This window comes from Theropithecus gelada, chromosome 8, assembly GCF_003255815.1.
Source record: "Theropithecus gelada isolate Dixy chromosome 8, Tgel_1.0, whole genome shotgun sequence".
NCBI lineage: Eukaryota > Metazoa > Chordata > Mammalia > Primates > Cercopithecidae > Theropithecus > Theropithecus gelada.
The window spans coordinates 68,887,453-68,904,835 of record NC_037676.1 but is presented as its reverse complement, the minus strand read 5'-3'; the positions used below and the strand labels follow the sequence as shown (position 1 = coordinate 68,904,835).

The 17,383-nt window shown below is 40.2% G+C and overlaps 1 protein-coding gene across 3 annotated transcripts in view; it reads left to right on the top strand.

The window, feature by feature from the left end:
* The first annotated feature begins 4,896 nt into the window (after positions 1 to 4,896).
* The window catches only part of MYBL1 (MYB proto-oncogene like 1), a 49,199-nt gene continuing 36,712 nt past the window's right edge, over positions 4,897 to 17,383 (top strand). For all 3 annotated transcript variants that reach the window (XM_025395249.1, XM_025395248.1, XM_025395247.1), the window contains exons 1-3: positions 4,897 to 5,324; positions 15,931 to 16,036; positions 16,680 to 16,751. In XM_025395249.1, the coding sequence (XP_025251034.1) occupies positions 5,305 to 5,324; positions 15,931 to 16,036; positions 16,680 to 16,751 (198 nt within the window). In that variant the 5' untranslated portion in view covers positions 4,897 to 5,304. The remainder of the gene's footprint in view (positions 5,325 to 15,930; positions 16,037 to 16,679; positions 16,752 to 17,383) is intronic.

Sequence of the window (17,383 nt, the reverse complement as noted above, 5' to 3'; positions counted from 1 at the left end):
GCGCCCGGCGATAAGCATTTCTTTTCTAAGAATAGGGATTCTCAATCTTTATTATAGCACCAGGTGCTATGTGCTCTGTGCAGAAATTTTACATTATACCACTACCTCCCTATTATGGTAATTTACATGAATATGTACAAATGAACCAACTTTGCACTAATGTCTTTACTGTGATATTTATCAGTAATTCACTAAAGAGGAACAGCAGAGTATCACTAGCTTTTCAGTATTTGAGTCCAGTATTGCAGCTTTTAAAAGTAGGTTTTTCTAAAACCAAAAATCAGAACGTTGAAATTGTCATTTTCAAAGATTTTAACCTTTTACCAAATAAGCAAAAGCCAGTCATTCACAAAGCAGAAAGCGGTCACCATTAGCTATGAATGCTTTCTATGTCTCTGGAGCTTCACATCCAACACAACTATAGCTATGAAAGAAGGGTCTGATCCATTCCTTCCTTCCTCCTTCCCTCCTTCTTCCTTATCTTTCTTTCTCTTTTTCTTGTTATATCTGATGATGGTTACTTTTTTTTTTTTTTTTTTGAGATGGAGTCTCGTTCTGTCACCCAGGCTGGAGGGTAGTGGTGCAATCTTGGCTCACTGCAACTTCCGCCTCCCAGGTTCAAGCTATTCTCCTGCCTCAGCCTCCTGAGTAGCTGGGACTACAGGCATACACCGCCATGCCCAGCTAATTCTTGTATTTTTAGTAGAGATGGGGTTTCACCATGTTGGCCAGGATGGTCTTGATCTCCTGACCTCAGGTGATCTACCTGCCTCAGCCTCCCAAAGTGCTGGGATTACAGATGTGAGCCACCACACCTGTCTGATGGTTATTTTCAATCCCAAGACATGCACTTTATCCAGTAAAAATTGGACTGAAGAATTTAGGAATTCTAAAATAAAAATTCAAATTGGAAAAATAAAAATTTACTTCATGGAGATTTAAATACAATAAGGAGAGTGACAGGGGTTGTGAGTGCCCCTTCATTCATGACACTCTAGCTGTCAGGTCTGGGATTTGATTTTACCCTACTTACAAACTAAGTTAAACTGTTACTGGCTCATGGATGCTTTTACCAGAAGACACCAGACTCTTAGGTTGGGGACAATGTATTGATATTACTTACAGCACAGCAAACACCTTGAGCATCGACATATTTGTGCCAGTTATTCTTGCTTTCAGGTCCCATGAGGCAATGTAATGGTATCAGATGGATGTCATGCATAGAGTGGATTTGTGCTACAGTTGAGAAACACTGAACTTGGGAATCCACTGCTTTTATAGTAAGCAGTAAGTAAACCTGGTTTTTGTCTCAGACTGAGATGTTACCTCATCTCTCAAGGCAACTAGCTGCAAACAACCCTTAGAAACGGCCTGTATAAAAGAGTACTCAGGGCCTTGCAATCTTGGCACACCCAGCAAGATGTATATAGGAGTGCAAGAAAACCAAGGAAGATTGTTTCTTTTAGTAATCACACCAGCATCTCTGAAGAATGGCCCTGGTTGGGCACAGATGGATCATGCCTGTAATCCCAGCACTTTAGGACGTTGAGGCAGGAGGACTGCTTGAGCCCAGGAGTTCAAGGTTACAGTGAGCTATAATCACACCACTGCACTCCAGCCTGGGCTACACAGCTAGACCCCAAATCTAAAACCTTTAAAAACAGGCTAGGGTCAGTGGCTCATGCCTGTAATCCCAGCACTTTGGGAGGCTGAGGTGGATGGATCACCTGAGGTCAGGAGTTCGAGACCAGCCTGGCCAACATGGCAAAACCCCATCTCTACTAAAAATACAAAAATTAGGCCAGGCATGGTGGCTCACCCCTGTAATCTCAGCACTTTGGGAGGCCGAGGCGGGAGGATCACCTGAGGTCAGGAGTTCGAGACCAGGCTGGTCAACATGGTGAGACCCCATCTCTGTAATCCCAGCACTTTGGGAGGCCGAGGCAGGAGGATCACCTGAGGTCAGGAGTTCGAGACCAGGCTGGTCAACATGGTGAGACCCCCATCTCTACTAAAAATACAAAAAATCAGCCTGGCGTGGCAGGAGAATTTCTTGAACCTGGAAGGTAGAGGTTGCAGCGAGCCAAGATCACGCCACTGGACTCCTGCCTAGGCGACAGGGTGAGACTGTCTCAAAAAAAAAAAAAAAAAAAAAAAAAAACAAACCCAAAAAACAAAACAAAAAACCCCACAAAAATTAGCTCGGCATGGTGACACATGCCTGTAATCCCAGCTACTTGGGAGGCTGAGGCACAAGAATTGCTTGAACGTGGGAGGCGGAGGTTGCAGTGAGTGGCGATTGAGCCAATGCACTCCAGCCTGGGTGACAGAGTGAGACTCTTAAAAAAAACAAAAAACCTACTATTTGATAGCACAAGTTGACTATAGTCAATAACTTCGTCGTACATTTTAAAATAAGAGTGTAAGGGGTTTGTAACACAAAGGATACATACTCAAGGGGATGGATACCCCATCTCCTTGATGTGATTATTTCACATTGCATGCCTGTATCAAAACATCTCATGTACCCCATAAATATATACACCTACTATGTACCCATAAAAATTAAAAAACAAATGAAACAAAGCCACTATAAACGTTTTCCAAAATGGCTGAATTCTGCATCCCTACCAGCAACGTATGCAAGTTGTACTTGCTCAGCATTTTCATCTTCACCAACATTTGTAGAGTCAGTCATTTTCACTGCTAATACTAACATAAGTATAGTAGTATCTCATTGTGGTTTAATTTGCATTTCTTTAATGACTAATGAGGTGGAACATCATTTAACGTGCCTGTCATGTATGTATGTGTATATATATATATCTTGTTTAGTGAAATCTGTTTAAATCTTTTGCCCATTTTTAAAATGCTTTTTTTTTTCTCAGTTTTGAGAATTCTTTATATACTCTGAATAAAATCTCTAAATATTTGCTTAAAAAAAACCCGTCTTAGTTTATAATACATCTGAGTATGTGTATTCAAATGACTGTGAACCACTTTAATTCCACACTTTGCCCTGAGTTTTATAACTGATTTAAGTAAATTCACAATGTTATCTTTCTGGGAATTGTTTTTCTCTACATGTAGGAATGAAGGAAATTTGTTTTACTGTCAAAATCCAACACATCTGTCTTCAAGCTCTAAAAAATATATTCTGTATAAAACTGAATACAGCCTAAAATATAGCAGAAGCTCTGCTTCCTGTTAGATATAAGTAAGTGCATTAATGTATGACCCAGGGGCAAATAAGAAAACAGTGAAACAGTGATTCCAAATGACATTAGGAACATAATGAAATTTGGAAACTCATTTCTAAATTTTTATTTATTTTTTATTTTTACTGAACCAGCAACCCAGTAAGCAATGATCTGGAAGAAACTCTTGGCCAGGTTTTGTGGCACGCGCCTGTGATCCCAGCTACTTTGGAGGCTGAGGCAAGAGGATCGCTGTTCGAGGCTACTGTAAGCTATGACTGTGCTGCTGCACTCCAGCATGGGGGACAGAGCAAGACCTAGTCTCTAAATAAATAAATAATAAAGGAGAGAGAGAAAAAGAAATGCTGTTTTGCCTTCCCTTACTTTCCCAGAATCCATACCTTGAAAAAAGGAACTGTTAAAAAAAAAAAAAAAAAAAAAAAAAAAAGAGCCAGTGTGTTTAGGTTTTGACAGTAGTGCATGTAAGCTTCTCTTAATTCAGCTCCGCTTAATTCACTCCGCACCTGCATCTGATTTGCAAAAGATGAAGCGTAAAATTTCAAAATAGCAAGTGTTTGTTACAGTGTTAACATGCGGCTCAGTGCTCTATGCAGTAGACCATGCTGCCTTGCAAATTTTCCTTAGCCAAGTCTAATTGTCACTGTAGCAAATCTACTTTAATGCTACTTGAAATGAACAGTTCGTAGTTATTAGACTGGAACCTCAAGTAGCTGCAACCGCTAGAAACTCCTCCGGTGGTTCCCCCCTCCCCGGTCTCTCCAGAGGAAAGAAGGTCGTCTTCTACACTTAACTACCATGCTCATTCATCTGGACGAAACGCTCAGTCCACTGTCGTCTTCACGGGTTATTCTCCAGTCCGGGCTTCTCCGCCGCGCACGTTATTTCCCGTAGAGCGGACACAAAATTAAGCACCTTGAGGACCAGCGGTAGACACGGATTATCTCCCGTTCCAAGCACGTCTCCCGCTAGGAACTTTTTTCACTTGTCACGCTTCAGCTGCTTTTTGAGGAAAACAGGTGATATTTGGTTTCCTGCCAGTCTTCGTCACTCTCGTGGCTATGATGTCTGGGTAAAAATAGCTCACATTTTTGCTTAAAAAATAACGGCAGCGCAAATTTATGGTTAGGTTTGTCTCAAGTCTGAAAATCGCGCCTCCTAACTAGTGAGACGGAAGACACCTAAGGAGCGAGGAGCTGTGGCCGAGGCGAGGCTGCGGAGACGTTCCCACACTGGGCCGCGGGACCACCCACCTCGCTAGAAACTCAGTCCTCTCACCCTAAAAAGTTTGGGGCAGCTGGACGGCTCCACCGCCCGCTTCCGGACCCGCTCCAGCGCCGCTTCCGGACCCGCTCCTCGGCTAGCACAGGAACTTGCTCTCCCAGCAGGCCCCGCGCGGTGCGCCTCTCGGCGCGTTCCGGGTCCTGTGACAGCTCGGCCCGCATGCCCCACCCGCGGCCCCACCCGTGGCCCCACCCCCTGGCTCCGGGCTCGTTCCCCGACTCCCGCGAGTTCCAGTCCCAGCTTCCAGCTCCCCAGCCCCGCCCTCAGCCGCGCGGGCTCTCCCCGCCCCGCCCCCGCTGCTCCGCGTGCGGTCCCCACAGCCAATGGGGTTCAGGGCCGCGTGCGCAGATTCAAACGGCGGCTCTTGAGGGAGGCTGGGCGCGAGATTCGGCGGTGCGGACAAAACCCTGCAGGAGACTGCGAGCCCTGCAGAACTGCTAGCTGCGGGGAGAGGGGAGGGTCGGCGCCTGTGGCGGAGCCGGTCTGGGACCGGGGCGGGGAGGCTGACAAGCGGCGGGAGAAGCCGGCGGAGGGCGGGATCGCGCCTCCTGACATGTTGGGGGCATCCCTGGCAGGGCCGGGCCGGGGCTAAGAGCGGCGCTGCGGGCCGGGGTCGGGGGCGGGTCGCGGTCCGCCCCCGCTGTCCCTCCGTCCTGCCCTGTGGAGGACGTGCGTTCCGCACTCGGCAGTCTCCAGAGGGAGCGAGGGAAGCTACTGGAGGATCAGGGAGAAGGAGCATTCGCCGGAGGCTGGAGGAGGCTGACCCGCGTCCCCGCCCAGCACGCTCCTATGCGGTACTTGAAGGATGGCGAAGAGGTCGCGCAGGTGGGTGGCACCCCTTTCGCTCAGGCCTGTCGGCGCCGTCTCGGCTTAGATTCTCTTTCCTATCCCACTGCCCCCTCCCGCCATAAGGTCCTCCCCGGCGAGGGCAGAGGTTTTTATTCCCGCGTGCCCGCGGCCGCTTGGCCTCGATGGCCGGAGCGCAGCCGCGACGTGTGGAGAGTTGGGGACCAGGGTGTTTGAGGCGCGGGACGTACGAGATGCCCAGGTTTCTCCGTGGCTCTCCTCACAGTGCGTGTCCAGGCTCCTGACCTCACGCTGCCACTTCTTCGAGGCAGGTTTCTTGCCAGGTAAGTCGAGCGCTTTTAGGGAGTTCGCTACGCAGAGAAAACTGGCTGTGTCCTGCCAAGAGGACTTGAAAATGGTGTTCGGGCGACTCTTTTCTGAATGACAGTACAGTCAAAATAGGAACTCCGTGGTGAACCTGGGCAGCCACCCCTCTGCCAACCTAGCTGTCTTGAAACGTTGTGGAAAATCCTCTGGGGAATAGCTGAGCGGACCTTTTCGATGTTTTCTGTAATTTCCATACCCATATTCTCAGCTTTATGTATATATGTATATTTTAATATCCTCTATTGGGACCATGTCACATAGTAACAACTAGTAGTAACAACTAGTAGCTTGATCTTAAAATAAAACAATGTGTTTGATTCACTTAATATTTTGAGTGTCAGTGTTTGACTCCGACCGTACCTAAGTGTTGCACAGAGGTAAAGCACTTTTTTCCACCTTTGCCTGGAAAATGTGCTAGGATGAATTTATGTGTCTACTTTTTGTTTACATGCCATTACAGCAGTTACTCATAAATTATGTGGAGTAATTGCTTAGATAACAAAAATATAGGGTGTCTTCTGATTTTCAGCATTATCAGATAAACCTGAAAAGATGTTTGGCAGAATTTCCAAATTTTTTTTTTATCTAGATCCACAGCCCCAAAATCTTAACTAGAGATGTGTTTCCTAAGTTGAAATTTAGTAATGGGGGTCATTCACTGCAGAGTTCTGCTAAAACTTGGCAGTAACTATACATAATTGTTTTTTGCTTTGTCTGTTAAATATCTGCTGTGTGCAGGATGCTTCTGCAGAAATCCTTAAGTCCCGGTAAACTTACTAGTTTTGTACTAAGTTATAGGACAAACCCTTGAGATGATATAAATGTATACACAGACCCCTCTAAAACTGTTTTCAACCTTTGCACTATTGACATCTTGGGCCAGATAATTCTTGTAATGGGGAGATGTTAGCAGCATCCATGGCTTCTACCCAGTAGAGATAGGAACACTCCACTTCCCTCAGTCATGACAGTTAAAATGTCTCCAGACATTGCCAGATATCTTTTGGGGGACAAAATCACCCAGGAAAGAACCACCCCTCTAGAACTTCAAGGACCCAATTAACATCAATCTTCAGAAAAGATAGATATTTAAACCTCTTGTAATTATGATTGCTGAAGTACTGGTTTAGGCTTTTTGAATTTTTAAATTTAAAAAAATGTAAAAATAAGATGACAATTGAATATGTTAACTCAATAACAAGTTTATTAATGTGTGATATCTACTTATCAGTATTGCTGTTAATCTTATTTGAAACAGTTTCTTGGCTAATTCTGTCATCAGCATTTAGTTAAATTAAAATTATGACTAGACATGAATGTTTAAATGTCAGAACCTTCCCCTCCCCAAAGGGTTTTCTGTCAATTTCATATGTACGAAGTGTATGTTTCATAATAATAGACAAAGGAGAAATAACTTAATGTTAGTTTGCCTATGTAAGTTGTTTTATTGAGAATACTGTGAGCTTGAAATCTAAATATTGTACTTTTGACATTTATCCCTTGCCAGTTGTGTAAGTTAATTTAAACATGATAGAGTGATTTAAAGAGTCAAATCTCGAGTAATTAAATGTGGTGGGGTGAAGCTACACTGTCCCTGGGAGTATACAGATAGAGGATGTGGGGAGAAATTATCATCTCTGAATGATGTATCTCTTAAGTCTTCATACTTGAATGTGTTTCATACTCTAAATTACATTTCTTGCATACGTAAATATGATTTACATATCTTAGACGATAGTAGATGCTCTGCTTTTGTGCTTCAACCAAAAACAAAAGAAGATAGCATGTGAATTGTTTTGAAGCAAAAATAATGTAGTCATTGGGAAAAATCTCTCTTGCCTTTTAGCTAAGTATCTTAATATATTTGAACTCAAATTTATAGCTGAAAGGGAAAAGAAATAAAAGTTACTTCAGGTTGTAATTTGAGATCTCCAGTATACAACCATTTAAGCGGTCAAGTGAAAACTATACTTTGCTATATAAAAGTTTTGCCTAAGAGCATAGGCATAAATCCTGTAATATACGTTTCCTATGTGATCTGAAAAAAAAAAAGAAAAAAGAAAACCTAAGAGTAGAAAACTAAGTGTTACCTCAAGTGTGAAACAACTGCAGGACGTTAGCTGTTTTGACCTTTAAGATAGCTGTAGTATCTCTCCTCTAGATTTACATAAAGGAAGACTCATTTGTGTTGTGACTTTAAATAATTTTACGTCCCACTGGGAATTGCAATGACAATTTACAGGCAATACTAACATTAATATATCTGTTATTAATATATATTTGACTTTTAAGCATATTTATATATACATAATTAATTTTAGATTCGAAAATCAGTTTTACCCTTTAAAGTAAACTTTAAAAAAGTCATTTAGAAACCTGCTTACTAGTAACAGATTAAAGTATTTACGCTTGGGATGGCCTATGACTACACTAACCTGAAAAGATAAAAGCCAGCTCTTGAAATAGAAGATGTTTTTTCAATGTTATGTAGATGTGTGTGTGTAGGAACCAATTTTACTGTGTTGTTTCCAGCAAAATGGGTGGGGATGAAATTATACTGAAATATGAGAACTGATCTTTTAATCGGTTTTGTCATTAACTGGCAATACTGTTTGGGGAAGCTGGTAAACTCTGCCTCGGTTTTTCATCTGGTTAATGTATGGAGTTTGGATTTTATGGTCTGTGAGGTAGTTTCTAGCTTTAATATATATATTTGAAGACATTTTGTAATCTTTTCTCATTTAAAAGCATATACATACTAATGAAATAGAAATTTTCTCACATTGTTTTTGTTTATGGAATTACTAGGTAGAACTCTCTTTAGTATTGCTATTAATAATGATCAAAGGTTATGTAAAGTCAAATTTGTCTTACTATAAGAATGCTGGCTTGCACAGTTCAGATTTGGAAATAAAATATTCATGTATGCAGTACATCATATTAACCACTGGGTGGCCTAATTTCACTTTATTAAATCAACCTGGTAAATTTTCATACTTTGAATATGATTGGACTTGTCCTCAAGATTGTATAATAAAGATATTTTTTTTTGTCTGTGATAAAGATTTCGGACTTGAGTTAATTTGTGATTTAAAATATTATCAACTTGATGCAATTTTACTACAGCAAATTTTATAGAACCGGTATTTCTCTTTCTTTTAGAATAAAAATTTTTTTAAAATTTCAGTTTCCTCCTTGGAATACCTCATTTGCTGGTTTAAGTGATATAATTGTTATCCTCTAAAATTGAACTTCTAAACGTTTTATCTTAACATCACATATGAATTATTTCATCAAGTGGGTATTATTTCACAAAGTCATGAGTATCATGTCCTGTTAGCTTGCACCCCAATGTTAAGTTACTCTTAACTATTTTCCTGGCCTAATGAGTTATAAATTTTTTTGTGTGCTTCCGTTGACTGTTTCATAATCACCCTAATCCCTTTACTTCACAATCTTTGAAACTGTTTCCATTTGAATATAGTAGTTTGGTTATGTATTAGACATTTATCAAATAAATATTTTCTTTGACTTAAGAAAACTAGCAGAATCATTCTGGAAACCAAGTCCTGGGTTGGAGAGTCAAAGACCGAATTAATCTATTATTGCTTTGTGACTAGAGAAATAATGTCACTTTATTTTGCTATCTTTTGCTATCTTCTAGATAATTACACTAGGCTAGAAATGGTTTATTTAACTACATAGTAGGAAGCCAATTTTATTAAATTATTACATATTATCAGCATTGATTGCTATTATACAGAAATGTCAAAAGATTATATAAAAGTAGACAGAACAGATCCATTTTGATGATGTCTAATCATTTTTCAGTGATGGGACTTTTTCATTGTTAAATAGTGAAAGTGGGATATTGGTGCAGTGATTTGTGGGGTTTTATCCTTTCCCTGTTTTCTTTGCAAATTATAGGCATTCTCAGGCATCTTTCTTTGTAGCTAGTGATGTTGATACATATCTAGGATCTTTTTTTTGGTTATATGTATTTGAAAGTTAACATTGTCTTTTCAATACTCACTTACATATATGTAGAAATAACTGGATGCCATAACTAAGAAGGAGGTGGACTCTAGGAAAGTCCCAGTGGTAAATAATTCTAAGAATTCTACTTGCTCCCTCACAGTTACCCATTCAAAAAGCCCAGCTTACTGAACATTGAATGGGCTACATAACTCAGTGTCTGAAACTGATGACCATGCTGAAATGCAAAACAGAGAATGAAACCTCATGTAGAAATAGAAATTTCTCACAATAAAGTGTGTGGGTAAAAAGTAAGGGGCAAAATTTTACAGTTAAAATGAAAAAGTTTTTAGGAAAATTACTCTTTGGAAACTCGTGTTTTTGACCAAAATAATGTTTTTGGACTCATATCCTTAAAATATTTTGTAAGAATCTTAAAGTGGGTTTCGTATAGATTAAATGTGACGTAGTTTTGTGAATACTCAAGATTTATATGGGCAAATTCCCAAGGTAAAAAATATTTTGACTTAGAAATAACTTGTATTTTAAAGCAGTCTCAAATACGCTGTTATGGAAACTTTGGGGATCTGAAGAGAGGGAGGAAAAGAAAGAGACCCTGTGGAAAGCATGCCTGAGGGCTATTTGGGGTGTCAGGAAGTGGTAATGTTGCTGGTGGCATTTCTAAGAAAGGTTAAACGGTACGGTAGATAACCTTCAAAGGACCTTTTCTGGTATTGAATATTTAAAAATGTTTCAGCAGGTTCTGCTTCTTAAAATTCTACCACTTGGAGGTGTTTTTTAGGGTTTTGAAATTCTTTTAACAAATGAGAATGCCTTTTGCCTCTTCCTAGAGGTATTTTCATTTGTTAAAACATTTTCTTTCTTAGATCCACTTTGAGATCACATGTATTGAAGAAGGTGGAAGTTTTGGTTGGGTTGGAAAGGAGTGAGATAATTTTGGAATATAGAGCACTTGGTGGAGTTGGAAGGTTAGGGAAGATTGTTCATTAGTTTTACAAATATTTGAGTGGCAGGTACTGTGCTTAGTCCTGAGAGGTGAACGTGATAGACATGGTCTGCACTCATGAGCTTACTTTTTGGATGTGGAGGTTGGCAAATGTGATAAACATTAAAAAGAAGAAAGGTAGGTGCTCTTAGTACACACAAATAGGACAGAAAGCTACAGTGTGGTGTTTTATCTGATTCAGTAGCTTTCTTAGAAATTTATGAAGTCATTGGACCCTGAAGATGTTGAATTTAACAATTTAATCTTGGCCAATCAGGTGATATTTCTGATAGCTGAAAATGGCTGCACGTATCAGGTATTTAATCAAGCCTGTAGAGGTGTTTTTTTTTTTTTTTTTTTTTTTTTTTTTTTTTTTTTTTTTTTTTTTAAACATAGTTTAATAAAACAACCATATGTGGGCCGGGCGTGGTGGCTCACACCTGTAATCCCAACAGTTTGGGAGGCCAAGGTTGGCTGATCACCTGAGGTCAGGAATTTGAGACCAGCCTGGCCAACAGGGTGAAACCCGGTCTCTACTAAAAAAATACAAAAATTAGCCAAGCATGATGGCAGGCACCTGTAATTCCTTCTCTTGGGAGGCTGAGGAAGGAGAATTGCTTGAACTGGGGAGGTGGAGGTGGCAGTGAGCCGAGATTGTGCCACTGCCCTCCAGCCTGGGCGACAGAGCAAGACTCCATCTCAAGAAACAAAACAAAACGGCCATGTATGAAAGGATGACTGGTGGATTATTGTTACAAATAGACAATGGCTTCAGGGAGAGAGAACATTGGACTACTGAAGTGCATTGAACTGTGGAAGCAGATCATAGGGGAATGGAAGAATCTTGGTGTTTTGCTTGGTCAAATATGAAGAATTTTGTTCCAATGGAATTGACAAGTCAATGGAAGTTAGACGTTCCTGCAAAGGATCTATAGACAGTATATATTAAATGTGGACCTTCATTTTTCAATTTTGTAAGATTAAAATTACTAACTTACATAGATATTAGAAACTACTTGCATGTGCTTAACTATGTTAGAGTAAGGTTAAACAAATCTTCAGACTTTTGCTGTTTGAAATCAGAATGAATTTTTGAGAAAGAGTTGAATCTAGTAAGGCAAAAATAATTTTGAATACTATTAGGTGATCAGCCTATGCACGTAATACTAATATTGAGGCACCTTTCTGTGCCATGTGCTGTGTGAGGTGTTATATATGTTTTCTCATTTAATTTTATCCTTAAAGCAGCACTATAAGGTAGGTGGTATTACTATCATTTTACAAACAAGTAAACTAAATCCCTGAGAGGTTAACGTGTTCACGGATACAGAGTGAGTCATTAAGTTAGAACCAGAACCTTGTTCTGATTCCAAAATGAACTTGAGGTTGTCTTTAGTATTTTCCAGCTTCCTAGCACTTTCCCCCTATTTTTCCAGTATGTTGTAGTATAGTGGTTAAGTAGTGACTGTGGGCAAGAGGTTACATTTCTAAGTCAAAGTTTCCTATTCTGTGAAATAGGAATAATGATAATATTCCCCTCTTCCAGTTGTGAGGCATTAAGAGAAAAATTTCATAGACTACCACAATGTCTGGTACTTAGAGAGTTTTAAGTAAGTGTTAGACTGTGTTATTTTCAGATGCCATGACTTTGTTCAGTCCACAGCCTACTCAGAATCCTCTAATTCAGTTTGTTTGTTTGTTTGTTTATTTATTTATTTATTTATTTATAGAGACGGAGTCTCGCTCTGTCACCCGGGCTGGAGTGCAATGATGTGATCTCGGCTCACTGTAACCTCTACCTCCCAGGTTCAAGTGATTCTCCCGCCTCAACCTCCCAAGTAGCTGGGATTATAGGCACCCACCATCATGCCCAGCTAATTTTTGTATTTTTAGTAGAGATGGGGTTTCACCGTGTTGGCCAGGCTGGTCTTGAACTCCTGACCTCAGGTGATCCGCCTGCCTCAGCCTCCCAAAGTGCTGGGATTATAGGTGTGAGCCAGAGTGCCTGGCCTTCTAATTCAGTTTATCATTAAGGCTTGCCGTTTTTTATGGGGGTTTATTCTTTAAAATTGCTTTTTCTTTTTTTACTCCATCAAAAACTCAGATTCTGACTTTGGCCCCTTCCTTACTTTATTAATTTTCCTTGGGTCATCCTGTGCCCTCAACTATTCTTTGTATGCTGGCCGAAACTGCATCTCTACCCTAGACCTTGTATTTGAGCAGGTCCACGTGCTCATTTGCCTTCTAGATCTGCTCTGCCTCATAGGATAGCCACTAGTCACATGTGGCTATTGAGCTCTTGAACGGTGGCTAGTCTGAATTGTAATGAACTCTACCTACAAAATACACACCAGATTTCTACTTTAGTAAGAAAAAAATATGTAAAATGTTTCATTTATACTTTTTTATATTGATTACATGTTGAAATGATTATATTTTTGATATATTAAGCTAAAGAATACTGACTATTGAAGTACATTTCACTTATTTCTCTTTTTTAAAAAAATGTGGCTACTAGAAAATTACATATGTGACTTGCATTATATCTCTGTTGGGAAGTGCTGTTCCAGACATCCACCTGTGTATTTTTCAAGTACCTTGAAAATAGTCCCCAACTATACATACTCTCCCCATTTTCTTCTCCCTCCCAAAGTTCTGTTTCTTCTTCTCTCATTTTCCATAGTAAATAGCTCTAATTATGTTTTCAAAGCCAGAAACTTTGGAGTCATCCTTAATTCCTCCTTCCGTGTCCCTCATCTGTCAGTTGCAAAATCCTTTCTTCTCTGCTTTTTAAATATCTCTCACTGTCATATATTTCTTTCAATTCCCACTGTCATTACCTTGGTTGATCTATTTTATGACTTCCAGATTTTTGTCACATTTACCTCTCTTCTGCTCAAGGATATGAAAAGTAGACTTTTTTTTTCTATTTTTATAGTACTATTATGGTTTCATTTAAAAAATGTAAATAATTGCTTCACTCATTTATTTTATTGTAAAGTAGGACACCATCTTTTTTTTTTGAAACGGAGGTTCACTCTGTTGCCTAGGCTGGAGTGCAGTGGTGCAGTCTTGGCTCACTGGGTGCAAGCAATTCTCCTGCTTCAGCCTCCCAGGTAGCTGGGATTACAGGCATGTACCACCACACCCAGCTAATTTTTGCAATTTTAGTAGAGACAGGGTTTTGCCATATTGGTCAGGCTGGTCTCGAACTCCTGACCTCAAATGATCTGCTCATCTCAGCCTCCCAAAGTGCTGGGATTACAGGTGTCCAAGCCCGGCCCATCTTAATTTAAAAAAATGGCTACCCAGTGTCTTAACACCATTTATTGAAAAGTCTACCTTTACTCCACTGATTTGAAATATTACTGTTATAATTTACCAAATTCCATGTGGGTCTTTTTTCTTTCCTGAATGTTCTGTTCTGTCCCATTTATCTATGTGTTTGTTCGTGTGGTAGTACCATTCTATTTTATTTCTTTACAGTGTGTTTTGATATTGGGTAGTGGTAATTCTCTGATTATTATTTTTTAAAACTTTTCTCTCTATTCTTCTTGATTTTTTTCATATGAATTGTAGATTCAGCTTGTCTGATTCTCTCCCAAAATCTATTGGTATTTTTATTCATTTTATTTAAATTTATGAATTAGGGAGAATGGACATCTCCCTGAATTAGAGAATGGACATATCTATAATATTGTTTTCTTATCCAAGAATGTGGTCAGAAGGCTGGGCATGGTGATGCATGCCTGTAATCCCAAGCGTGGGATTTGGGAGGCTGAGGCAGGAGGATCACTTGAGCTTAGGAGTTCAAGACCAGCCTTGGGGGTGGAGCAACATGGCAAAACCCTATCTCTACAAAAAATAGAAAGAATTAGCTGGGCATGATGGTGCATGAGGATTGCCTGAGCCTGGGAGTTCGAGGCTACAGTGAGCTGTGATTGAGCCACTGCACTCCAGCCTGGGCGACAGTGCAAGCTGAGACGCTCTCTGAAAAAAAAAAAGTCAGAATGTTTTTCCATTTGTTCAAGACTTCTGTGTCTCACAATAGTGTCTTGTCACTTACTGTACCTTTAGCTTGTATGTTAAAATTATTTTTAGATGTTAAAAATTTTTTGTTGTTGGTATTGTTAATTGGATCACTCCTATTGTGTCTTTTAATTGGCTGTGGTTTATATTCCATTACCATTTGTCAGGCCCCAATAATTTCTTTTTTTTTTTTTTTTTTTGAGACGGAGTCTCGCTCTGTCGCCCAGGCTGGAGTGCAGTGGCCGGATCTCAGCTCACTGCAAGCTCCGCCTCCCGGGTTCACGCCATTCTCCGGCCTCAGCCTCCCGAGTAGCTGGGACTACAGGCGCCCGCCACCTCGCCAGGCTAGTTTTTTTTTTTTTTTTGTATTTCTTAATAGAGACGGGGTTTCACCCTGTTAGCCAGGATGGTCTCGATCTCCTGACCTCGTGATCCGCCCGTCTCGGCCTCCCAAAGTGCTGGGATTACAGGCTTGAGCCACCGCGCCCGGCCAGGCCCCAATAATTTCTTGCTTGGGTTGTTGTGAAGATTACTAATTGGTTTTTCTTTTTCAATTTCACCACACTCTTGTCATTGATTTTTCTAAAACACAAGATATTTGTCTTTTGTCTTTTGCTGTGTTTAAGTTCTTTAACTCTTTAGAATAAAGGTCAAATGAAGAGTAAAGGTCAAATTCCTTAACATGACATACAAGATTATGATTTTTCCCATAGTGGCATATCCAACCCCATGTGTTTGGTGTCAGTATGAAGTATAGCTCCAGGCTGGGCGCGGTGGTTCACGCCTGTAATCTCAAAACTTTGGGAGGCCGAGGTGGGTGGATCACGAGGTCAGGAGATTGAGACCATCCTGGTTAACACGGTGAAACCCTGTCTCTACTAAAAAAACAAAAAATTAGCCGGGTGTAGCGGCGGGCACCTGTAGTCCCAGCTACTCCAGAGGCTGAGGCAGGAGAATGGTGTGAACCCGTGAGGTGGAGCTCTCAGTGAGCCAACATAGTGCCACTGCACTCCAGCCTGAGCGACAGAGCAAGACTCTGTCTCAAAAAAAAAAAAAAAAAAAAAAAGTACCACACCCCACCCCATTGTCTGACTCTTAATTTTTTATACTTTGAATAGTCTCATTGTGAATGCATCTTGTAGTCTGTATGATTTCTTCAGTCATACCTGCACACACAGGTTCAATGATTGAATTTACAAATTTAAATAAAATTCTTGATTTCACAAATTGTGGTTTTTTTTTTTGTAGTGAGGATGAGGATGATGACCTTCAGTATGCCGATCATGATTATGAAGTACCACAACAAAAAGGACTGAAGAAGCTCTGGAACAGAGTAAAATGGACAAGGGATGAGGTTATTATCTGACAAAGTTTACTAGTTTCTTACATGTATTTATGGATTAATATTACTATAGTTATACAGCCGGGTGTGGTGGCTCACGCCTGTAATCCCAGCACTTTGGGAGGCTGAGATGGGCAGATCACTTGAGGTCAGGAGTTCAAGACCAGCCTGGCCAACGTGATGAAACCCTGTCTCTACTAAAAATACAAAAATTAGCCTGGTGTGGTGGCATGTGTCTGTAATCCTAATCCTACTTGGGAGGCTGAGGCAGGAGGATCGCTTGAACCTGGGAGGCAGAGGGTTGCAGTGAGCTGAGATTACACCACTGCACTCCAGCCTGGGTGACAGAGCGAGACTCCATCTCAAAAACAAAAAAAAACCTACTGTTGTTATGAAAGATTTAAAAACAAAATATGAGAAAAGGTATGCATCAATTAACTGTACATTCTTTTTCTTCAACCAGAGACATGAATAATAGATGACATTGGGACTTACAGAAACAGTATAATAAATGGAGGAATTTGTATTATAGTGGATAGCTTTAGTTATTGTATCGTTACCAGATGCTCCTTAATATAACTGGAAAGTTACCTATATTTAGGGGTAGAGGAAAAGGATGGGGGAAAGCTTTTTAATTTTCGTACTGTTTTAATAGGACGATAAATTAAAGAAGTTGGTTGAACAACATGGAACTGATGATTGGACTCTAATTGCTAGTCATCTTCAAGTAAGTGGAATATTATATTTCTAACATGGCTGGTTTAAGGCATTGGGTTAAATTTGCTATTTTTCAAAAATGTGCCCACGTATTTTAATTTTAGGTTTCCTTCCTAAAAACATCCCTGTTTGTTTGGTCTGCCTATAGTTGGTTGCTAATGGCTTAGAGAGTCTGGTCTTTTAGTAATGTGTTTATCCAGGGGCCTAAAAAGATTATTAACTTAAAACAAAAATGGTAATAAATTTATGTGGGACCTTATAAATATTTGCTAATACATGTTAAAACATTCTGTGAGAAATATATTGAGATATTTGATAGCTAACCAAAAAATCCAGAAAAGCCCTATTTAAAAAAGCTTATCATCTGAGGCTTACCTTTTAAAATGTTGATTTTAAAAACTATTATGCCTATTGTTTACCATATTACTTACTATTCACCTGCTGTTCATTATATAGCTTTATAATTTATGAAGTATTTTCACATATACTCTTTTTTTTTTTTTTTTGAGACGGAGTTTCGTTCTTGTTGCCCAGTCTGGAGAGCAATGGCATGATCTCGGCTCACTGCAGTCTCCGCCTCCCAGGTTCAAGCGATTCTCCTGCCTCAGCCTCCCGAGTAGCTGGGATTATAGGCATGCACCA